We start from the raw sequence: 26175 nt of genomic DNA on the forward strand, positions 1-26175 counted from the left end.
CCTAATTATAGATATTTTTAAGTTTAATTTTATCATTTCACTATTTGTTTTCTACTTGTCCCACATGTTCCTTGTTCCTTTATTCTTTTCCTGACCTCTTTTGGATTGATCAAGTGTTTTTCATTCCATTTTTTTTCCTCCATTGACTTTTTAGTTATATATTCTTTATTTCTTTCTTCATTAGTTACATTTGATTTTAATAAGCATCATTGACTTATTACAGTCTACTATACAGTTGGTTCTTTTACCACTTCCCAAAGAGAGCAGTAATCCTACAAGCCAATTTAAGTTCATTTACTTTCTCTTTTGCCCTTTTTGAAAAAATATTGCTGTCATATATTTCCACCTCTACATGTGTCAACTTGTAAGGCATTGCTATTATTTTCTTGAGTTTTAAGCATTAGCATTCACTTCCATTTATTGACGTATTTATCATTTTGGGTAGCCTTCATTTATTTCTGAAGTTTTATCCTTTTATCTGGGCCAATTTTCTTAGTCGTAGGAACTTCTTTTCATATTTCTTTAGTGAAAATCTTATGGAAGAAGATTCTTTCAGCTTTGATGGGTCTGAAAATGTCCTGATTGATTGATTGTTTGATTGATGACTCTTCACTGGGTGTAGAATTTGAGCTTGACAGTTTTGTTTTCTTTCAGCACTTTGAAGATGTTGTTCCATTGACTCTTGCATCCATAGCTTCTGTTAAAAGTTGATCAAGAGTCACATGTTCTACTGACTGAGCCACCCAGGTTCCCTTCATTGCTTTTACTTTCAACAGTTTAATGTGTTTCTAGATATGATTTTTTTTTTTTACATTTATCCTATTTGGGGTTCACTGAACTTTTTTGAAGGTTGATGTCTTTGTTAGTTTGAGGAGATTGCTTAGCTGTTACCTAGTTTCTCAGATATTACTCTGCCCCATTCTCTGTCCTGTCTCATTCTTCTACTCTAATTAAGCATGCCCCATATGTCTCTTATACACTGTTTTATTATTTCCATTCTTTTTTTTTACACTTCTGTGCTTCAGATTGGATATTTGCTATTGATTGTCTTAGAGTTTAGTAATTCTCTCTTCTCTTGTGTCTAGTCTGCTAATAAACCTATCCAAAAAGTTCATAATTGCAGATACTGCATTTTGTGCATGTTATCTTTCATCAGTGAGGGCCCCCCTCTGTTTGGGTAGGAGCTAGTCATCTCTGTCCAGTTAGAGATTTAGATAAGTAATACTTAGGTTGATATTTTAGTAAAACTCAGTCTGCCTTTGGTTTGTCCCTGTTCCTTTGGCATAACTTTCCTAGACTTTTTTTTTTTTTTTTTTTTTTTTTAAAGTAAATGTGTTAAGTGCCTTAAGGTTCTTTTTTTTTTTTTTTTTTTTTTCAACGTTTATTTATTTTTGGGACAGAGAGAGACAGAGCATGAACGGGGGAGGGGCAGAGAGAGAGGGAGACACAGAATCGGAAACAAGCTCCAGGCTCCGAGCCATCAGCCCAGAGCCCGACGCGGGGCTCGAACTCACAGACCGCGAGATCGTGACCTGGCTGAAGTCGGACGCTTAACCGACTGCACCACCCAGGCGCCCCAACTTTCCTAGACTTTTGATGGAAAAAGCAGGTTTCTGTCTTCTCAGCCCTGAAACTTCCCTTTGGAGATTTTGAGCTTAGCCAGTTAGGCTACCACCACCCCATGCATCCTAAATTCTGACATGTTTCTTGAGGGGAGACTAGTTATGTGTTTGTTGCCAATCCCTTCTCCCTAGTGGGACTTTATCTGTGAAGCACAACATGAATTAGAGATTTCATTCTGCCTTTTTGAAGTTTCAGACACAGACCTTAAACCTCTCATACTTCCCAGGAACTTAGGAAATGTTTCTTAGGAAGAATCAGCCTTGGGGCGCCTGGGTGGCTCATTCGGTTAAGCGTCCGACTTTGGCTCAGATCATGATCTCACACTCTGTGAGTTCGAGCCCCGCGTCAGGCTCTGTGCTGACAGCCCAGAGCCTGCTTCGGATTCTGTGTCTCCTTCTCTCTCTGCCCCTCCCCAGCTTGTGCTCTGTCTCTCTGTGTCTCTCAAAAAAATAATAAATGTTTATTTATGATTTAAAGAATAAATGATTCTTTTTTTTTTTTAAAGAAAGAATAAGCCTTGTGTTTGGGGTTCTTTTAGTTTTCAAGGTGTCATGACAACCCTGTGAGACCATGAAAAGCTCTACTCGTTTATCTTCTCTCAACTAGAGTTCCTCCAGGTGACTCAAATCTTATTATTCAGCCCACACTAAGAATTGGTAAAGACCTCTAGGGAAGAAAACAGCCAGTGATTGTCAGATAACCTTGGAAGGGTTTTTTCTCTGTGGAATTTAAATAGTCCAAAATTCTCATTGTTCCCACAGTTCCCTCATAAAAATAATTTTTATAGTTTATCAGTTTTTTCCTACTTCTTAAGAGTATTGGCCTGTGATGATGTTCTATATCCTTCTCAAAATCCAAATGTGCCTATTCTTGAGAAGAATGAACATAAAATACAGAACCTTCTTAAAAATAATCAATGTCAAATACTGTCAAAAATAGTGTCAAAAATTGCTGCCTTTATGTCATTGGTCTCTTTAAGAGAGGTCAGAGGAGAGAGTAGTCAAGAGAAAATACTCCAATGCCAGTGATCCACATATGCTAATAGAAACTTTCAGATCTATGTCTAAATATATTTATATATTCACAGAGTGTATTTTTTTCATCTGTTGAGCTGCTTGGTGTCTTGATTTAACTTAGAGATAAAATCTGAAGATTTTTTTTTCCCTTGTTAATTTTAATTACAGTACAGAGAGACTCTTGGAGAATGTTAGATCTGATTGCTTACTCTGACTACTATTTTACAAATCAGGGAATGGGAACTAAGAAATGTTAAGTGAGTTACCTAAGACTCCAAAGCCATTGAGATCAAAACCAAGTTTCTTTCTTCTCTCCTCTGCTCCAGCATTTCTCTTGGCATGACCTGACTCCACCATTGTAATGCATAGCTTTCTAAAGTATTAAGTAGACTCCACACCCAGCACATGACTTGAACTCACAACCCTGAGATCAAGACCTGAGCTGAGACCAAGAGTCGAACGCTTAACCAGTTGAGCCACCCAGGAGCCCCAGTAGTGGTTATGTTTTATTCAGATGGCAAAGTATTATTTTGGACTTGGAAAAAAAAACTCCAGATAAGGTACTTTGAAGAAATTGTAAGTTTTTTGGATCAACGAAAAATTTTTGGATCACGCCTAGTTATTGAAGCATGATATATATTTATATACTTTTTCTGGTCACATTATTACTATTAGGCAAAAAACACGATGTAGTAAATATGTCATTTATCATAATATAACATCACTTTAGTTTTGCAATTTACTCTTTAACAGTCTTGATTTTCAAGAGTGTATCATTGTTAAGCTGTATACCATTTAGTGCTATTAAAAATGATTAAAGAAGACAATTAGGTAATACAAACAAATTTTATTTAACACTTCATGAAGCAGATGGTCTCCATTCAGAGAACTACAAAATGGGTTGGAAGGTGGGAAGCTTTTAGAGGATAAAGAATAAAGAACAAGGAAGAGAAAAATTGAAAATATCTGATTGGCTGGGACCACTTAGTCAACCTTATTTGAGGTAAGAAGAAACAAGGAAATAAGTATAGAGCCCAGACAGAGTTGGTATGGCATTTGGGGATTGGCAGACTGGATATATTGTGTTTCTGGTCAAGCAGAGCATTTATAGAGACATGAGCATTATCTAAATGTTGTTTTGCTGACGTGATACCTCAGGCAGGAGCGGCACTGTCTCAGGGCTCCTTACTTTTACAATGCTGGAATAGAAGCCTACTGTATCAGAATGATAAAATGTTCTAATTTAGTTTGCTTGAAAGCAAGTTTTTATGTAAATACGTGCTAGATTTTTTCCTAGAGCCACAGAAGAAAAATATTGAAGTCTCACAGATCATAAAATAACCCACAAAAATCAGCCAGAAATTATTACATTTAGAAAATTATATATGTATGTTTTCTGAAAGTAGAGCTGTGATAAGCCTACATTTGGGAGATGAAATTTACAAGCTGAAACATCTTTGTTTGCTTTTTAATCTTTGAAAATTTGCCTTCACAAAACAGGATAAGAATTATCCTCAAGTAAAAACAATCAGTCTCTCAAGTGAAATACTAGGTTGATTTTTTTTTTCTTTTTGCTTTCTAGTTTTTCCTTCTAATTCCTTGAATGTGTGCAAGTCAGTTTCTCTTTTTGATATATTCAACTGCATACAATACACTAAATAATCTTAGTGTATAAGACTAAATAATATTAGTCTTATAATATGGTTATATGGTATTGTATTGTATTTCTAAGTATTGTTGTCTGCAGCCAAAGTTTTTATCATGATAGAGCAAATATGAAAACACCAAAATGTACATATATGGGTATATGTCATTTTCAACCATTTCTATCCCATGAGTAAAACAGAAAAACCAGTATGAATTACATATTAAATGCATACTACAGTAAAAATAAAGATTCCTAAAGCCTATATAAGAGGTTGATGTTTAAAAAAAGATATAGGGGCCCCTGGGTGGCTCAGTTAAGTGTTCGCCTTTTGATTTGGGCTCAGGTCATGAACTCATGGTTCGTGAGTTGAGGCCCTGCATCAGGCTTTAGATAGTACAGGGCCTGCTTGGGATTCTCTCTCTCTTCCTCTCTCTCTGCTCCTTCCCTACTCCTGTGCTCTCTCTTGCTCTCTCTCTCAAAATAAACACACTTTAATAAATAGATAATTTAAAAAGATACTTAATTATTAAATTTTACTCTTTTCTAGACAACAGGCATTACTAAAATTTTGTTTGACATTCTACTTTTTTAAACCTCACAAAAAGAACTAGTTGATGTTTTAAGTATCTTGCCCATTTAATCTGATTTATTCCTTTTGAGCTGTTTACTACAGTCTGTCAGAAGACTTGCTCAGTTTAATGTTTTTGATTAGGTAAAGGTACTTGTCTGAATTAGAACATTAGATACTTAATATCTAATATAACCTCGTGATTGCTGCGTCTGCCTCTGACACATTCATTTCCTCTGGTGTGTAGTAGGATTTAATGCAGTGCATTATTCCTGTTCTCGTTTGTTAAATTAAGCACTAACCTTAGTGTGTGTGTACACACACACACACACACACAAATGAATAGAGTCCATCTTCAGTCAGTTTAGTACAAAAATGTAAAGTCAAACTCACATACTTTAACTTAGATTTACAAAACTTACGGCAGGTATGTATTATGCAAATGAAAAAGTCGGTGCCTTGTTCTTTGGAAGCCAGTGACCTACTTCTAATTTTTTAAATTATAATACCTTCTAAGAGGGATGATGTAAGGAAGTGTATTAGTTATCAACTGTAAGTGTTCTCATTGTAATGAATCTACAACATGATCTCTATAATTGAAAGAACACAGTGTTTTGCAACAAGCATAAATCATTGTTAAGAAAGTATATTTGAGGGGTGCCTGGGTGGTTCAGTCGGTTGAGCATCCGACTTCGGCTCATGTCATGATCTCACAGTTCGTGAGTTCAAGCCCCACGTCGGGGCCTGTGCTGACAGCTTGGAGCCTGGTGCCTGCTTTGGATTCTGTGTCTCCCTCTCTCTCTGCCCGTCCCCCACTCACAGTCTGTCTCTGTCCCTCAAAAACAAATAAACATTAAAAAATAAAAAAAAAATAAAAAAAGTATATTTGATAGTAAATTCATTATCTTTTGTTATTTGCTAATCCAAATTTATAGGTATGCTCTAAAATTTCATTCTATCTCCTGTTTTTGAAAAGTGTCCCAAGTTATTGCAATATTATCTTAATTGATCATGTATGCAAACGTATGCTTCAAACCAGGAGATACTGATTTTGGGGAGTTGCTTCATAAAAATTAAGAATGTGTGTTTAGTGTAAATCCGTTATTATTTTATTTGAAGCAAAATGAATAGGTTTTAATAGGGAAAAACTCAGTTGTCTGGTAGTTGAGATTTCCAGAATCAATCATGGGAGACCTGTCAATCATTTTTAGTTAATAATCAAAGTTGATAGTGTCTTATCCACTTTTATAGGATCTGCACACAGAGGGAGTAACCTGTTATTGTTTGTGATGCTTGCAGTTCGTTAGTCATGTGTAAGAATATAATCTTAGAAGAAAGTATCTTAGACTAAATACACTGCTTAGCTGTGCAGTGTTACATAAGACATGGCTATACTTTTTTTTAAACTTCATTTAGAAGTAGCAGTAACCACATCAATTATATTTATATAGCCTTGAAAAAATGTACTGGAATGTCTTCTGTGACTTTGTTTTTCTTGGTCCTTTATTTGAATATGCATCTATTTTCATAATAAGAAATTTGATTACCTTTGTTATGTTTAGTGTTAATTGCACATATATAAGAATTTCAGAGTTCTTTTGGCATGGATAGTAAATTGTAATGATATTCAATTAACAAATTGGCTACTTTCTTCAATGTTTATTTATTTTTGGGACAGAGAGAGACAGAGCATGAACGGGGGAGGGGCAGAGAGAGAGGGAGACACAGAATCGGAAACAGGCTCCAGGCTCTGAGCCATCAGCCCAGAGCCCGACGCGGGGCTCGAACTCCCGGACCGCGAGATCGTGACCTGGCTGAAGTCGGACGCTCGACCGACTGCGCCCCCAGGCGCCCCACAAATTGGCTACTTTCTATTATCTCATGCTGGTTACTCTCTTTTTTTATTTAATGAAGACTGTATTTGGTAACTCTTTTTTTTTTCCCTAAAGTTTGAGACTTAGATATTTGATAACATAGGATTCATGTTTTTGCTTTAGATTTTAAAATAGATGGTGGCTTTCAAAAATGCAAGATAAATTATTTTGTAATGAAAACAAAAATAATAGTATGATCACTTATTTATTGAGCAAATATTGAGCATCCAATGTACTAGTCACTATTGTAGAAGCTGATGTAAAATAGTACCTCAGGTTCATTTAAAACTTTTGGTATTAAGTTACCAAATCTTTGGAAGTAAACAAAAATAAACAGTATTATTCTGTTCTTGTTACTGTTGCCTAGTTAATCTTTAGGTATTGCATACAGTGGAGAGATAATGGGTTTTTAAGTCGGCAGACTTAGGTTGTAGATGGTTATGCTAATTCTGTGGCATAACTTTGCATGTCATTTGATTTTCCTGGGCTTCAACTCCTCATGAAAACATGGAAAACACAGAGGTTGGATCATTTGTATTCTGGGGTCCTGCACTCAGTAGTGGGGTTATCCAGAACACAGAGCAATTTATTCATATTCATAAAGCCAGACCAGTTATATTCCTGGCTGCTCTTCCTTAACCTTCTTTGCTGTCTCTTCTTTTCCCTACCTGTAATTATCACAGGGCCACAGGGCTCGGTTCTCTGATTGCAGCCCTTCTGTATTCTGTTCTTACTCCTGAGAAGATCTAATTCAATTTAATGACACCAGACTCACACTTTGGTAGTTCAAACTTATTACATCTGAAACAGAACTGTTGATTTTTATCATTAGTAAACAACTCTTCCCCAAGTGTTCACCTGTGTAAATGACTTCACCATTCACACAGTATTTCGGCCTCAAACCTAAAAGCAGCCTTGATGCTTCTCTTTTCTTCACATGACTCATTCAGTCCATCAGTGGTTTTTGCCATTTCAGCCTTGAAAACATATTAAGACCATGACCATTTCTTACTTCCCCTACCTCTACTATTTGAGTCATAACCACCATCATCTCTTACCTGAACTACTGCAGTAGCTTCTTAACAGATACCCCTGTTTCTCCTCCTGACCTCCAATAGTTCATTTTCCAAGCAACCAGAGTAATTCTCTAAAATTAAGTCCTGTCATGTTTTCTTACTCAAAATCTCCCAATACTTTCCCACAAAACTCTTTATCATAGCTTACAAGCCTTCATTTCCTGCTGTTTTCTTTCTCACCCATTCTTTTTGAGCTACACAAATCTGTGTGTTTTTCCAGATATCCTAGCTTGTTTCCTACCTCAGGGCCTTAGCAAATTTACAGGTATTTTCTATTTCCTCTTCCTAGAGTGTTCTTCCTTCCGATATGTATCAAATACCAATATCATAAAAAGCAAAAATTTTTTTTGAAAATGTGTATTTTAAAATATAACAGCTCCTGAAACCCAGTGTGGTTATGGGTCTATAGTTTTAGGTGTAGAAATTAAAGATTACCATTAATAATTAATAATAATGAAAAAAAACCAACTCAGAGCCTCAGGATTTTGAGGCCTGCTAAGTTACAGAAAATACCATTTGTGAAAAAGATGGATGTAAATCTTTTATGAATGAACTCTAAGTATTTCCATTCATTATTAGGAAAAAGTCCTAGTGGAACTTGGCATTATTCTTGAAAGTTATTTCAGATGCTCAATATGTCCCCATGGAGCTGCACAGAATTGCCACTTAGCCTCAACCCAGGGTTGTATGAAAAAGACATTCTGCTTTATTATGAAATGACTGATTTTTGAAAATGAGATATGCATAGGTAAGTGTTAGAAAATATTATATAAATGTGAGAAGTATGGGGAAAATATTCAATCATCATAATATGTATTATTGAAAGCCAAATCAGGTATTTAGTATTAATTGGCAATTACTTTTACTAACAATAGAGTTTCCAAACATTGTTGGCTATCTAAAAGCAAAAGTAATTTCTATTTCTTGTTTTTAATTTTTAAAAAATGTTTATTTTTGAGAGAGAGAGAGAGAGAGAGAGAGAGAATGAGTGGGGGAGGGGCAAAGGGAGGGAGACAGAGGATCCAAAGCAGTCTTTGCACTGACAGCAGTGGGCTCAGTGTGGGGCTTGAACTCACAAACTGAGATCATGACCTGAGCCAGAAAGTCAGGTCGAATAGTCACCCAGGAGCCCCATTAATTTCTATTTTTATAAAAATAGCTGACATCTGGAATATGCTTAATAGCCTACAAGTGTTTATACATATATATACATATTTAACCCTTGGAACAAACCCGTGTGAGGTAAGCAGTATTATCCCTGCTTTACAGATGAGTAAATGATGGCTTGGTTTATAGGACTTGTCCTGAATCACACAACCAGTAAAAGGTATAGTTCAAATTCAAAATCAGCTCCTTTGATCCTGAAACCTGAACCCCTTTCATAGCAATGCCAGTGATCCAGCGTTTAACAAGCCAGGTCAGAACAGGTCCAAGACACATGGCATCCATTTCTTAAGCATTTGTGACTCTGTGTTCCTGTGTTCCTTGCACAGTTGATTGACCAGAGCTAAGTGTCTTATGCTGAGCAGTCGGTATCTCAGGAAACTGATTACAGTGGAGTCTGCTTAATATGATTGTTAGATTTTCATTGTTTCCTGGGGAAGTAATATGAATTGTTAATGGCAGGAAATTCTAACACATTGTAGGCTTAGGTTTGTACAAAAAGGTTCAGTGAGTACTTGGATTGTTAACTTTGTGTGAATGTAAAGCAGTTTCAGCACATTGACACTGTTTCCAACCTAATAGAATAGGCATTCTCTGGGATCTTTCCAGTAGAAAAACTGCCTTTCAAAACTGAGGTCTGAAAACATCAGGATCCATCAATTAGGATTTATTTAAAAAAAAATTAAGTATGAATATGAACTGAAAAAACTTATCAGTTTAGAAATTGCTAGAAACTGCTTTTTGTATTCCAACCAATTAGAATTTTAAACTTTGATTTGTGTTGCAAATGATTCTTTCATATTCTTTTCAACAATTATTGTCTTAAAATAATTTTTAAGTTAATTTATTTAATTAATTTATTTTACTGGTTGTGTGATTTATTTTGAGAGAGAGAGCATGCGTGTGCATGTGCATCAGTGGGGGAGGGGCAGAGAGAGAGAGGAAGAGAGAGAGAATCCCATATAGGCTCTGCACCTTAAGTGAGTGAAGAGCCTGAACGGGGCTCAAGCCATGAACCATGAGATCATAATCACAGCCAAAATCAACAGTCAGACACTCAACTGACTGAGCCACCCTGGTACCCCTCAGCAATTATTTTCTTAAGAAATAATAATAAAGCTAGCAAAAACAAGTTTCTTTTTTTCTTATAAAATAGAAAAATATAAAATATTCCATCATTTTGGGAACTCATGTAAAACTTAATTAAAAAACTTTTTTCAAAGAAAAGAGTTGATTATATTCTAGTAGATAAATTTGTTAAGATTACCGTTGAATGCCACCTTGTAAAAGGTGCTATAAAAGGTATTAAAAGGTATAAGAAAAACTCTGTGGCTTCCAGTGACTGATTTGATGGATGATAGAGATAAAATACACACATGCACACACACATTTGTGTTGAAAATTTAGATGACAACATAAGAAATTATGTAGTGAGTACCAAACAGTAGATATAGACGACATATTCTAGGGCTGTGTCCCAGTGATTATCGACATTGCCTTTCTGAGGGAGGTGATTTTAACTTAGGCAATATATACTTAGAATATTCTTGGCAAAAAGGCTGGGAGCAAGTATCTATCGATGGCAAAGAATCAAAAACTACTTTCCCCGAGTAGAAATGAAGGAAGGGTTGAGCTGCAGATAAAGGTTGGGACTGGGATTATGGGGCACCTTGAAGAAGAAGATAATTTAAGAGTTTAACATTCAGAATACTTACTTTTTTAACATTTAAATTGCTACATAAACAAAACATGTCTAAAATTTGTTTTTATTTTGAGTATGTACTTTGCTATGTGATATACTATCTTTTCTTTCTCGGCTCATTTTCCTCCTGAAGTGTGTCTATTCTGAGAGTTATATTTATCATCAACGAAGAAAATATATTTGGAAATATATCCTAAAGTTCCTAAACAGGAAACTTTTGAACTTATCACAGAGGATAGTTTTTCTTTGTTTTCAAGATAGAGTTTGGCCTCTACATGTGGAAGAGTACCAAATCAACTAGTTGCTTCTGGCCTCCATTGCAGTCTTACACTTGTCTTAAAATAGCAAGTTCTGTGAGAGGGTGGAAACTATTATCAGAGCCTCAAAGAAACATTTCTCTCTCTAAGGCAGATGAAAATCTGTCCATGGAGCTGAAAATCTTTTTTTTGTTTTCTGAGTACAAAGTTTCATAATACATTTTTCTGCTCTTTTTGGAATATATAAGTATTAAGCTTTTTTTTTTTTTTTTTTTTAGAAATCTTTCATTCTGAAATGGTTTGCCTAGGTAGTATGTAAGGTTAGATTATGTAGATGGGGTATATGAGTGCAATTATGGATGTGTTTCAGGATAATAGAGAAGACAGGGGGCGCCTGAGTGGTTCAGGGGATTGAGTGTCCAACTCTTGATTTTGGCTCAGGTCGTGATCTCATGGTTTATGGGATCGAGCCCTGCATTGGGCTCCGTGCTGATGGCGCAGAGCCTGCTTGGGGTTCTCTCTCTCTCCCTCTCTCTGCCCCTCCCCTGTTTATGCGCTCACTCTCTCTCTCAAAATAAATAAAATAAACTTAAATAAAAAAGATAATAGAGAAGGGGAACCACCTTCTGCAAACTTGAGGTTGAATCACTACCTGCTCCCCACCTGCATCTGCCTTTTAAAAATGTTTTCACTTTCAGTCTATCTGGCATTGACAACTGTTATCAGCAGTCTTTTAACTGGTATTTGGTGCATAAACTGTACTTGAGTCTCTGTTAAGTCCTTAGTTTCATTTCTGTACTTTTTTTATTTGAGTGTAATTGACACACAACGTTACATTAGTTTCAGGTATACAACCTAGTGATTCAACAAGTTTATATATGCTGACCACAGTGTAGTCGCCATCTGTCACCATCACTCTTACAGTATCATTGACTATATTCCTTATTTTGTGCCATTTATTCACATGACTTGTTCATTCTATAACTGGAAGCTCTCCTTCACCCGTTTTTGTCCATCCCCCAGTTCCCTCCCCTCTGGTAACTGTCAGTTTGTTCCTGGTGTTTATAGGTCTGATTCTGATTTTGTTTGTTTATTCATTTGGTTTTTTTTTTATTCCACGTGAGAGTGAAATCATACAGTATTTGTCTTTCTCTGTCTTATTTCACTTAGCATAATACCCTCTAGGGCCATACATGTTATTTATTGCAAATGGCACAATTTCATCCGTTTTTATGGCTGTGTAATATTCTGGTGTGTGTGTGTGTGTGTGTGTGTGTGTATATATATATATATATGTATACACACACACACACATATATATATATACACACACACACACACATATATATGTATATATACACACACACACTACATCTTCCTTATCCATTTGTCTATCGATGGACTCTTAGGTTGCTTCCATATCTTGGCTATTGTAAAGAATGCTGCAGTAAACATATGGTGCATATATCCTTTGGAATTAGTGTTTTTCTTTCTTTGGGTAAATACCCAGTAGTGGAATTATTGGATCATAGGGTATTTCTACTTTTAATTTTTGAGGAACCTCCATACCGTTTTGGAAGAGGCTCTGGTGGCAAACAATTAAGACTGTATTTAACTTCTTAATATTTCTTTTCTTAATTATTAAAGGCAAAGTGGGAAAAGACAGGACTGCTTAAGACCTGAAAAAAAAATACATTTTAAAAAGAAGGAGAGGAGTTCTTGGGTGGCTCAGTTGGTTGTGTCCGACTCTTGGTTTCGGCTTGGGTTATGATCTTGCAGTTTTGTGGGTTCAAGCCCTGTGTCAATCTCTGCACTGATGGCATGGAGCCTGCTTGGGATTCACTGTCTCCTCTGTCTCTGCCCCTCCCCTACTCACACCGTCTCTCTCAAAATAAATAAATAAACTTTTAAAAAATTTTTTAAAAAAAGAAAAAGTTTTAAATCTCAAAAGACCATAAATAGTAACAACAACAACAACAACAACAACAACAACAACAATGGAGCATCTGTGTAGAGGGTTAACATTTGAAGAATCTCGATGAAGGTATATGGAATTTCAGGGTACTAATCTTGCTACTTTTTAGTATGTTTGATATTTTTTTCCAAAACAAAAAGCTACCAGTGTGTTTAATTTTAACACACACACACACACACACACACACACACACACACACACACACAGAGTTTTTAAAAGGTTACCCAAAATAATCTCAGATGACCAACGGTCTTTTTCTAGATTATTGATGAAGAATAATTTTGGTATTAATGTCCCTCATGTGTCTGTTCTTCCTCCCCTGACTTGCCCAGCATTAATTGAATTTTAATTCAGGCTGAATTAAACACATCAGTAAGGAAAGGTCTTCCCACAAATCATCACAGCAGCTTTGTTCATTTGCACTTCTCTTCGCCGCATTTAAGTTGTCCAGTTTATTTCTCTCAACTTTGAAGTTTCTTTTCCATTAAAAGGTCACATTTGGGTTAATTATCCCAAATACACAATCTTTTGTAGAATCTTTTTTCCACTTTTCAAAACTGTTGAGTTATGGCCCTAATTAACTGTGTGGTTGCAATCTTATACTGTATTAAATGCTATCCTAAAAAGAAGAGATATTAGCAATAAGCAATGTCACTGACACTTGACACAGAGACTGACATGCAATTAGTGCCCCATGACTATTTCTGGAACCAGTGATGGATGTGTCAATGGCTAACATTAATTACTTACAACTTATTGCGTCCTTAGACTAAGGACTTGCTCCGTTTTCTTCATGAATTCTCACAACAGCTTCGTATGAGCGGTGCACCTCAGCACATACCTATTGTCAGTGTCCCCCAGCTCTCCCATATTAGCCCACCATAGAGAGGTACTCATCAAGCTGATAATGATGGACCAGTTACTGCTTTGGATTTTGTGCTGCTTGGGCAGTTTATTAGCTAAATGCTATTTTATTCACGTTTAGCTAATAAAATAATAGAAGAGATCATGAGTACGTATAATAAAAAATAGATATCCAAACAGTAGTTTCCGTTTGACTTTGGAATATGTCATATGAATTTCTCAATGCAAATTAACTTTTCTGTATCCTCATAACAACTGGCAGTCTTTAGAGATATGACTTAAGTGCTTTGGTCTTTGGATTCAAGAAGAGCCTTAGAAGTATCCTCTTAGACATTACATGCATACACACATAGACACACATATTTGATACTTTGTGTTCTATGTTTTATACACTACTTTACATTATATTTTTATATATGGTATATGGCATTGACATTTTAGAAATACAGTATTGTATTTTGGGAATATGATATGTTGTATTTTATTTGTCTTATACTGTTTTTCTCTAGTAAGTCTTGAGGTAAAAATTTTGGTTCACCAGGATATCTTTGCATCTGCCCAGCAGATATTTCCCCAGAAATATGCCCAGCATGTAGTAGGCACTTAATAAATGTTGTAATTAAAAAGCAGATGCTTCATACAACATAGTGGCTATAGTTAACAACAATAACAAAAAAGCAAATGCTTTTCAATAAGACACTTATTGGGACCTAATTTTTATTTGTAGGTTAGTGTTCTAGTTTAATTTAAATAGTCTTTACTAATATTTAGTGATTGGAAAAATCTTATATTTGCCTTTTTTTTTTTTTTTTTTAGGAAGAATCCCCAGCACAAGATAGAATATAGACATAGTACACATCCAGGTAAGTAATTTTACTTGAGTAAACTCAAAATGAAACTGTCAAATGATTCTCTTGTTGAACCTAGATGTAGTTTCCACTTATGTGAATTTTTTTTTATCTCTGCCTCCATGAATTTGCTGATTTTAATGATTTTTCTTAGATGAAAAATAGTGATAAATTTTTTATGTAGCAGAGGTTTTCTACAATCACTGCATAACAATGTATATGTATCCTTGTATCTGTTTTGATTCTTTTGTTTGCCAGTACCTGAAAACATGATCTCAAACTAGCCTAAATGGTAATGAGAACTTACTGACTTCTTTAAGTGAAAAATCCAGAAGTAGAGATGGATTTAGATAAGATTTACTGCTTTGACTCATTAGTAATGTCAATATTGTCACCAGTGACCCAATATCCTTTCATCATTCTGTCTTGAGAGGCGTCATTATTATCCTAAGACTGGCTCCTGTCCCAACGAAGGAACTATGTGCATCCTTATTCAGCACCCATGTTTATATGTAAGGAGAGAGAGAGGATGAATAACTTTAGCTCTCACTGTTCCTACGAAGAATCAGCAAATTCGCTTTTTTTACTGGTTTAGATCACATTCTTACTCTTGGACCAATCACTATGACCACTGATTAGTTTGTACCATCCCTGGAACCAACATAGGGTCACTGCAGGGATCCTCAACAGAAACTAAAGTTTTGGAAGAAGGAGAGGGAGGGAGGACAGATACCAGAGAAGCAATGATCAAGTGTCCTTCAGTCCTAGGTACAGCAGTTCTATTTTACCTTCTCTTTCCCCTGCTTCCAAACTCTAATATTTTTTACCTTTAACAGATTCTGGTTTCTTCATATCATTTATATAGTGCAGAGGCCAATTCAGCATACAGTATTTCTGCCCACAGAGTGAGAGAATAAAATGCATACTATACAGGCTATGACCCCATGCACTTGTGTGTGCGTAAACATAACCACCTTGTAACCAAGTGATGAAAATAATGAATTTCACCACAAGAGAATTCCACTTGAAATTTCTCATTGAAACACACTTTCATGCTTTAGTACTCCAGACACAAATAACTCATTTTATCTGAGCTAATAGGGTATAGAGGTTATATGTTACACTTTTTTTTTTTTACTGGGGCTATATCTAGTGATATAGCATGTATGGTGGTTAAATGAACTTTCCTTCCAGGAGTCATGTAATGTATAGCAATTAGAACTATATTTCATTGACAAAGTTTAACACTGTCCCATGAAAAGGCATTTGACACATCTGTATTTTTATAGAAATAGGAACCATTTTCCTAAAAGTTACCAATATGCATCAGATGGCATAGTTAAAAATATCTGAATTTTCTTTGAAAAGTCTCTTTGAATTATTATTAGAGAATCTTCTGAAGGAAGACATATTTTTGCAACAGCTATAAGAAAAACTTTTCATTGGAAAGACAGTTTTCTTAAAAAGTATAGATAGTTTTATTTTTAATCTACTTTCAAGGGTTGTTACATGGCAATGTAGTCAGAACATTCTTCCTGTTCTAAAACTTACAAATTAGGTTGTCTGGAGTATTTCAAATATTAAATTGAATGTTGGGGGGTCTCATTGTATTTCTTAACTTAGAGATATTTAACACTGAATTCTAACATCCTTGTTTTTCTCATCTCCCAAATCCTTAAAGTTTAACATTGCCCAAGTTCTTAATCATGTTTGTATACCTAATTTTTTGTACACTTACTTATTCATTTATTATGTCTTCCAAGTGAGCAGAGTTACAGAGATCCATGAGAACTAGTTCTGGCTCTATATGCTTGTGATGATGGTCTAAAATCTCCAAGGAAAAGGCAGGAGCACTTCCTAGTGGGACTTATCAGGGCAGACCATGATGTGGGAATTTATGCTAAGTTGTTCTTGAAATTGGTCTTGGTTGTATTTAAAATCATCTTTGTCTCTTAACTTTGTGGTTGGTAGGTATAGGACATCCCAGTCAAAGTAAATAATAGATCAATCAAGGACATCTAGGTAGAAATGGTAAGTTGTGTGTGGAGTTAGTAAGTGGATCAGTTTAACTAATGTGGAGAGTCTCTGTAGTTACTGTGGATGATAATGAAAAGATATATCAAAGCCAGATTATAGAAGCTCTTGAAAGTTAGACCAAAGGTGTGGGTGCATTGGCAAATAATGGTGAAGCAGTATTTTATCCAAATCAAGCTTCTGAGAATGAACAGTCTGAATTAGAGTGGGAGAAGTCTCCTGGGTGTTAATTAGGCAATTGAATAAAGGGCCAGAACTAGAGTGGCCACCATGAGAATGGAAAAATAGAATTGGATACAAGTGAGAGTTTGAAGGAAAAATCAGATTTGCCAACTAATTGGTTATGGTGTGGGGGCTGGAATGACATAAAGGAAATAATGATGACTCAGAATTATGATACAGTTTATCAGGTGACTGGGGATGACATTTACATATCGTAGAGATCAGGAGGAAGAACCAGGTAGTTTTGTTTTGTTTTTTGTTTTTGTTTTGCTTTTTTGAGAGAGAAAGAAAGAAGGGCAGAGGGAGAGAGAAAGAGAACATCAAACAATCGTGAGGTCATGACCTGAGCCGAAATCAAGAGTCGGACACTTAACCCACTGAGCCACCTAGGCACCCCCTCTCCTTTTTTTAAAGTTTAAGCATGTTGAATTTGAGGTGGGGGTATCATAACTACACAATAAGACAATAAAATTTAATATAGTACCACTATTAAAATAACTGCATTGAACTCTTACTATTTAACTTCTGATATGTAGCACTCCTAGAACATTTCTGTCTGCAGAGTTCTTCCACACACGTAACAATTTATGTAGTGCATTTTGTTTTCTGTAGGTTTGATGCTACCATGTGTTAAACTTCTTACATATCTAATTGGCTTAAAATTTCACTAACTTTCCACACTTTTTTAAAGTGCTGGGGTTTTGGCACAAGATACTGAATGCAAGAGTAATCAGTGCCAGGAAAATTTTATTTTATACTTTCTTAGCTAACTTACCTGTTGAGATATTTAAAAGAAATTATCATTAGCATTTTGTCATCTGATTGCTTTTATCATTATGTGATATGCATTATTCCGTGCTGTCAGTACCATTCGTGCCTGGAAATTTAGAATTTTCTACTGATAGCTATTTTAATATTTCTCTAGTTCTGCCACTGTATGCGCACATTTGCTTATATATGCTTTTTCCCCGAGAGGTAGAACCCAAAAGCTCTAAAAGCTATTGTGAAAATTAATGGAACTTAAATGAGATTATATAAACTGCTGCTTAGTGTGGGGAAAGCTGAGAGATTTGGGGATATGAAAAAGGCTAGTGCAATGGTATTTAAAAAAAGAAATTCATATATAATAAAGTAGATCAGAATGGTAAAGGAAAATAAAATCTGAAGAATTATTGATGTTAAGCTGTAAATCTGCTATGAGGCATCTGGCATCTTAGATCCTAACACCCGAAATCTGTGTGCAAAAATCAGCAGTTTGGAACAATCTTTTCTTTCTGTAAAACCAGCATTGCTTCCAACATGTATTTGGCACTGTACTCTTCACTAGCTCTTCAGACTTATGTTCTTGGGGTAAGAGTTGACAATGAAATTTTAAACTGTAAAAGAAAGATTAGATACAAATTTAGGAATTGTCATTTTGATATCACACATTCCTCTGCATAAATAGAAAAGTCAGAAATTGCTGTAGCCTAATTCCAACCAGTTAATACCATGTTGTTTTAAACGTGTTAAGAGTTTGTTTCTTCCCTAACGGTGGTTATTTTCCATCATGGAAGTCTGATGTTACCCATCAATTTTTAAAAATAAGTGGCAGCCTATTTCTCTTGTACTGCTTTGTGCAGTCAAGCTGTCAGTCCATTCCTACATTTCATATTACTCACTGATCTGTAGAGAAAATGAAGATTTCTACTTTGGCCTTAAAATTAGAACTTCAGTTTTAAAATCAGAATTCAGAAATGATTTTTGAAGTAATTTAATCAACATCCATTGACTCACAGATAAAAACATAAATTCCATTAAGCCATTAAGTTAAATGACTTGTTCATTTTTTATGGGCTTGTTGATGACCCAGATCTTTGGACTTCTACCCTCCCATCTGTCTAGCCTCTTTCTCTTACCATGCTGCTTTTTAAAGAGACTTTTTGTTGAATGAAGGGGATGGCCTATCACATAAAAACAGAAAACTAGCAGCAAGAAGCTTCTAAGTGAAGGTAGAGGAAAAAATGACTTCTGAGTTCGCCTTGATTTGGAAGAAACAACCTCACTTCTTTTTTTTTTTTTTTTTTTTTTTTTTTTAATATTTATTTGTTTTGGAGAGAGAGAGAGAGACAGAGCGTGAGTAGGGAGGGACAGAAAGAGCCAGAGACACAGAATCCGAAGCAGGCTCCAGGCTCTGAGCTGTCAGCACAGAGCCCGACGCGGAGCTCGAACCCACAAGCCATGAGATGAGATCATGACCTGAGCTGAAGTCGGACGCTTAACTGACTGAGCCACCCAGGAGCCCCTAAACAAGCTCACTTCTGATTTCTCAGACACACTCAAGAATTATATTTCGAATCAGGTAGTTGTAATACAAGAAAATGCTACATATAGGCACTTATTTTTTCAAAAATGGCATTATGCTATTTAATTCTGTGGAAATTTAACTACAAAAAATAACACTACAAAAAATTATGTTTTGTTGTAGAGTAAACAGTTAAACAGCTACTGCTGTATGTCCTGTTAGTTTAGTTTAGTTTAGCATGTTAATAAGCTTTTCACCAACCACAGCATTCTCTGGACAATACTGGAGTCTTGGCTTGGGATCTTCTGTGATGGGATTCCTCATCGAATGTTGCCTGGTTGTCTAGTCAACAAGCTTCCTTGTATGAGAAGCTTTCTTTGAAATTTCTGTATAGCAAACAGTGCTACTAGCAAGGTTTATGTGAACATGACTACTTTCATCACTTTAAATCCAGATATCCAGATACTATACTGTGTTTCAGCTTGCCCAGTTAGAGAACACATGCATGGAATTTTTTTCCCGTCTTGATTTCAGTGTTCTTCATATCCCTTTTGTATAAAAACTTACTAACTGTGTGGTAAAGATAGACATTTTATTCCTAGGTTAGGTGGTAGCCATGTTTAGTTAAGAACCGGGCTTCTTGAGATTATGTCCATGATTCAGGAAATCATATAATAATTCACATCAATAGGTGTGCTGATTCAGAGCATTTTCCAAATAAGTAAAGTTTCACTATCTGCATGGTTACATCGAAAGGCAGAAACTGTACGTTTTCTAAAAACACCTTCAGCAATTAAAAAAAAAAAAGTAGGTGCCCATCTAGATGGCATTTACACTGTAGAATATTTATTTTTATTTATTTTTTAGATGTCTATATATTTTGAGAGAAAGGGAGAGAGAGCATGTGTGCAAGTGGAGGGGGTGGTGAGGCAGAGAGGGGAGAGATAGAGAACCCTAAGCGGGCTCTGAGCTGTCAGTATGGAGCCTGATGCAGGGCTGTCTCACAAACCATGAGATCATGACCTGAGCTGAAATCAAGAGTCAGACACTTAACCAACTGAGCCACCCAGGTGCCCCTACACTATGGAATATTTAAAGTCATGCATTAATTGGCTAAGGAGGGTCCATTATAATTGATTCCAGAAAGATAATCACATGTCAGCATTTAAAACCCTGTTAAGAAGTATGGACATGACACTACTAACAAAGGACATAGAGCTGGATTCTAGAGCTGAGTTTGACTCTTCAGGTGCTTTTACTTAAAGCACAAAATACCTGTTCATGTGAAGTAAAATGGATGAAATTTGACTACCAGCTACTTGGAGTTCTGTTATAGATTTTTTTTTTTTTTTTTTTTTTTTTTTTTTTTAGATTCTGAACCTCCTATTAAAAGAATATGAGTGTAATGTTTATGTAAATGACAATTTGATAGATGTAAACAATTTTTTGAGGAAACAAATAATATGGCCTATTGCTCAAGAAATGAGCCTGCCCAATAAGTTGCTAAAGATTTCCAGGGTTCATTGAAGCTTAAAGCCCCTTCAATTAGCAGGATTTAAATAAAAGTCTTTATTGTAATTCATTGTATAGACAGATTAGTTATAAAAGTGTAGGCTATAATATGAAGGATTTCTGTAAAACTAAAGGTGTTCAGCAGTTGATTTGTTCATTCACATATTCAACAAATATACATATTAAGTGTCTTCTATATGTTAGGCACTGTTACAAGAGCTGAGGATACAATAGAGGCAAAGTCTTGCTCTTGTAGAATTTTACAAAGGTGGGCACTGTACATGTAAACAACTATATGATGTCATGTAGTGATAACTGCTAAGAAGAAAAGTTATGTAAGAGGACAGACAGAATGACAAGGGTGTGTGTGGTGGGAGGCAGGTGCCATTTTGGGTAGGATGGTAAACAGACTCTGAAAATTTGATATTAGAGCAGAGACTTGGAGGAGAGAGTAAGAGAGGTGATTATCTCAGGGAAGAGCATGCTAGTCAAGGGGAAGAGTGACTCCAAAAGCCCTGGAGATGATCCTGCTTGTACTGTTCAAGGAGCAGTAGAGAAAGGGTAGAACTCAAACAAAGCGAGTAAGTGAAGAGTGGCAGATGAGATCAGAAAAGCTAGCTGTGGGCCAGTTGTGTAGGTTCTCAAGGCCAGGACCTATACACTTGATCTTAGCCAAAAGGCCAAGAAGCAATAGAGGCCAGGACCTATAAGTAAGAACTTTGGTTTTAATTCAGAGTGAGATAGAAAGCTATTGGAAGGTTTTCTGGCTCCTCTGTGGAGAATAGACAAGAGTGGATGCCAGAAACCAGTTGGGTGAACATTGGAACTGGTTGAAAAAAGAAGATGATGGTATGGGGACCAGAGTGTGGAGTAGATGTAGTGAGAAGTGGCAGATAGATTTTGATGGCAGAGTCAATAGGATCTCTTGACATATTGGATATTGGGTTTTCAGTGGGGGATATTCAAGGATGACTCCAAGATTTCTTGGAGAAGGTCAAGGTTGGAGAAGTCATATACTAAGACTGATAAGAGAAAGGATTTGGGTGAAGCACCTCAAGAGTTGTATTCTGGGAATATGTTTTGGATGCCTGTTAGTTATGCAAGTAGAGAGAGTATATAGGCAGTGAGATAAAGGAGCCTGGAATTCAGGTGTTGGTCAGGGCTTAGGATATACATTTGGGAATTTAGGATATAAGACTGGAGTATGTTAGAGAAGAGGAACAGCCAATAAAGCAGGAGGAGAACTTGAAGTTGTTTCAGCTTTATGTATGTTTCTCTTATAAATCTTCAGGGTAATTTCTGAATCTGAAAGGAAATGCTTTGCTGAGATGTCACTAGTTATGTATATGAAATACTTCCAAAGCAGAATGGCCAAGAAGAGTATTGATGTTCTTCCCTCCTCCCTCCCTCCTTTTGCCATCTGCAAACTGCCCTCTAAATGTTTTTTAAATGTTTTCTATCATAAAAGTTATATGGGGAGTTGAGATTAGCTAGATGTAAAACATGCCCTCAGGATGCTTACAGGAGATGAGAAATGTATACAAATAAATACAGTGCTACATTTCCCTTAAGGGACTGGTGTGCTTCTTATGCTAATGAGCACTGTGCAAATCATTATGTAGCCTTTTTAGCCTTGGCTACCAAGAAACTTGGGGAGAAACCTGATGCTCAATTTATAATAATTATGTTAAAAATGAAGGTTGACATGTTTACATTCTGGTTTTTGTGTTCTTAGTTTCTACTTTCATTTGTATTTTTATGACCTCATTAATATAAGCTGGCTCAAATCCTCTCTGGAAATGAATAGCGATATTAAGAAAAATGTAAATGTCCGGACTATGGCAGTTAAGAGGACAGATAAATTACCTTACTTTTTTGTGTTTTTTTGTGTTTTTTAACTGTCTGTTGCATGTGAACATTTTAGGAAGAGGTGAAGTAAAGCATATACAGAAGTACAAACAATAATATTTTTAGCTCCTCCATTTGGTGTTCACGCAGGGATTGTCCTCTGCCATTCATAGATTTCCAGAGAGAATCTTCCTACTTGTTTCTTAAATGCTCCACATCATCCTAGGGAGCTTATCTTAAAATAAACCTGTTGCTTGCAATGAAAATAAAAAAGTGGGATGAGGGAAGAAATGGATTTTGAGATGGAAAAATTCTATTATAATTCTGGTATTATTTAGAAACCTATAAATTCTAATGGTGTTACCATAGTCATCCTGATATTTTCAGCAATCCCAGTCACTGACACATGAACTGGAAGATGTATAAAACTAAACTTTACAAAATGTGTAGACTCATATTTTCTCATTTGATCACAGATTGTGCCAGCTTTACTGTGATAACAGTCCCCAAATTTCAGCGCCTCACAACAATAAATAGGTGTATTTCTCCTTCGTGTGTCGCATGTGTGTTCTCATCCTGGAAGCGGAGCTAAAGGATCAGCCTGTATCTAGGATGAGGGAGACTGTAGCAGAGGGAAGATGGCTGCAGCAGAAACTACAGAAAGGCTCTTAAAGCTTCTCCATTTCCACCTACTTTTCTTTGGCCAAGTCTGATGTCAGTGGGGTGGTTAAATATAATCATATGACAGGGATGGATAGTAAATAACTGGGACAAAAATACATTCTACTGCCCCAGAGGGTAGGAGAGCATAAATATGATTATGATATTATTATTTTATTTACTTATTTATTTTGAGAGAGAGAGAGAGTAGGGGAAAGGCAGAGAGAAGGAGAGAGAATCCAGGTAGCATGGAGCCCAGTGCAAGGTTCGAACTCACGAACCATAAGATCATGGCCTGAGCCGAAATCAAGAGTCAGGCACGTAACTGACTGAGTCACCCAGGCACGCTTGATTATATTATTAAGGAACCATTATTAGGAATCTCACAGGACATTTAAAGTTTTTTTAATTTATTTTTTAATTTTTTAATGTTTATTGAGAGAGACAGAGTGCAAGTGGGGAAGGGGCAGAGAAAGAGGGAGACATAGAATCTGAAGCAGCCTCCAGGCTCTGAGCTGTCATCACAGAGCCCAAGGTGGAGCTTGAACCCACGAACTGTGAGATCATGACCTGAGCCAAAGTCGGACGCTCAACTGACTGAGCCACCCAGGTGCCCTCACAGGACATTTTAGTTTCAGGGTCCTCTTGGTAGGAAGAGTTAGAATTAAACAAATGTTTTTTAAGAAGCTAGAATTCTAACGAAGAATAATTTTAGCCCTCTTTCTAGAAATTTGTGGTGGTTAGCAATGTCTTAAGTAACAATACTTCTTGTCAGAGAAAGACATTTTATAGTTAGATATCTCTACTCTCAGGTTTGAGTGGTGATTGATCTGTTGTGTACCGAAAAAAAATTTTTTTTTTTTTTTCCAGTGAGGAGCATATCAGATGAAGATAGTGATAATGTTGGGCAATCCAATGAGTATGACCTCAATGACCGTTTTCTAGATGATGAGGAAGAAGAATATGAGCCAACAGATGAAGATTCTGACTGGGAACCAGGGCAGGAAGACCAAGAGAAGGAAGATATGGAAGAGCTTTTGAAAGAAGCAAAAAAATTTATTAAAAGGAAAAAGTAACCTTTTTTCTGTGCTAATATATGGCTCATATTGTTCTTTCTGGAAAACATTCAGGAACTAAGGAGGCACTTAAGCGATAATTGTTTTCCGTCTTTTTATAGTTATGACTTTATTATTGACTCTTTGCAAATGAAACATTGATAGGTCAACCTTCATGCAGTGGATGGAATTTGTTTTGTTGCCTTGCTTTTTCTATCCTATTTAAAGCATCTGGAAATAGGAAGCAGAGAGTTAAAGAGAAACAATTGATATTTTTTTCATTTACTTTGTGTGTTGGTAATAAAAAGTAAAAGCCATAGGTTGCACAAAGTTTGGCCTTGTTTCTTTTTTCCAAAGATTCTATCTTTATAGAATACTAGGCAAGCATAACTAGGCAAATTACATCATGGGTGGGAAAGCATGCCTCTTTCATTGCTATTGCAGTAATTCTTCAAGCAGAACCAGGCTTTAAAAAGTGACAGCCATCATATAATGGCTGTTATTTTTTCTAGTACCCTGGATATGAGCTTTACAATTTCATTTACTACTTTTATGCTTTGAAACTTGGGGAAATTAGTACCAAATGGATACTGAAAATAGATTCAACTAGACTATCGAAATGTTCACCATGCAGAGAATGTTATTTTGTCCCCCATATCTGTAATTTACTGTATGTCTGAACTTGAAAGTAGAAAAACCCAAAGGATTTGACAGTTTTGGGTTTTTTTTCAAACCTGAAGTCCTGCCTGATTATTTTAACTCTCAATGTTCTTTCATTACATTAAAAGATATAGAAATGATTTTTAACCATAATTTTCTCAAATAACGTTAGTTCTTTTTCCTCAGATGAAAGCAGCAAGTTGTCTGCTAGTGTTCAAGATTCTGGCCTTTTATTTCAAGAAGAACCCCTTTATTCTCCAGTTTTATGAAGTATATCTCTGTTCTCAAACAACTTTAAGCCCTGTAGTACTCTTCATTTTAGGTGACTTAGAATTTTTGAAATACAGTTTAGAATCTTTAATAGCAGTTGGGTATCCGAACATGGCAGTAGGCATAGTATTGAAATCATAAATTACTAAACCAAAAGTATCCTTGTTAAATACTAATATTTTCTATTCTAAAAGAACCTAGAAATTTATATCTTAAAAAAGCAAGACAGATTTATAATTGCTCTTAGTGTTTAATATTAAAATTAATTTAAACTGACCAGGACAAGATAAATGTTTCTTTAGGCTATTATTACCTATTATTCTGACTTTGCCTTTGTTATTTAATAACTCATTTTTCCCTTCTAATGTCCCTTTAGTCTCGGGAGCTTGACAGATCTGTGAAAAAAAACCTTTTGACTTATTCTCATCCCTGCATTGACTCAATCCTTAAAGTGTTTTTTAATCCACTCATAGATAAATCCCAAAGGAATTGAGAACGTGTTCACATAAAAACTTGTACGCAATGTCCACAGAGGCATTATTTATAATGGTCAAAAAATGGAAACACTTAAATGCTCATCAGCTAATGAATGGATGAACAAAATGTGGCATATCCCTATAGTGGAATATTGTTTGGCTATGAAAAAGAACTGAAGGATTGATACATGCTATAACATACCTGAAAATGTTGTGCTAATTGGAAGAAGCCAGACAAAAAAGGCCACATATTATATGAACTCGTTTGTATGAAATACCCCAAACAGGCAAATCCATGGAAAGTAGATGAGTGGTTGCCAGGGGCTGGAGGAGGTGGGGACAGAGGGTGACTGCTAATGGGTACAGGGTCTCTTTATGGTTGTTAAAAATGCTCTAAAGTTAGTGTCGATGGTTGCACAATTCTATAAATATACTAAAACCCACCAAATTGTACACTTTCAAAAGTGGATTTTATGGTATGGGGTTTATATATTTCAATAAAGCTGCTATAAAAAGAGAATGTAAGAGGTGACACTAGT

At 35.9% G+C, this 26175-nt stretch overlaps 1 protein-coding gene across 2 annotated transcripts in view; it reads left to right on the plus strand.

Annotated features, from left to right (window-relative positions):
• The window catches only part of APLF (aprataxin and PNKP like factor), an 85026-nt gene extending 60466 nt beyond the window's left edge, over positions 1–24560 (plus strand). The window contains exons 9-10 of one of the 2 annotated variants that reach the window (XM_045446293.1): positions 14584–14630; positions 24046–24560. In XM_045446293.1, coding sequence (XP_045302249.1) covers positions 14584–14630; positions 24046–24251 — 253 coding nt within the window. In that variant the 3' untranslated portion in view covers positions 24252–24560. The remainder of the gene's footprint in view (positions 1–14583; positions 14631–24045) is intronic. The other variant, XM_045446294.1, reaches the window with a different exon arrangement.
• The last annotated feature ends 1615 nt before the right edge of the window (positions 24561–26175 follow it).

The sequence above is a fragment of the Leopardus geoffroyi genome, chromosome A3, assembly GCF_018350155.1.
Source record: "Leopardus geoffroyi isolate Oge1 chromosome A3, O.geoffroyi_Oge1_pat1.0, whole genome shotgun sequence".
In the NCBI taxonomy this organism is placed as follows: Eukaryota; Metazoa; Chordata; class Mammalia; order Carnivora; family Felidae; genus Leopardus; species Leopardus geoffroyi.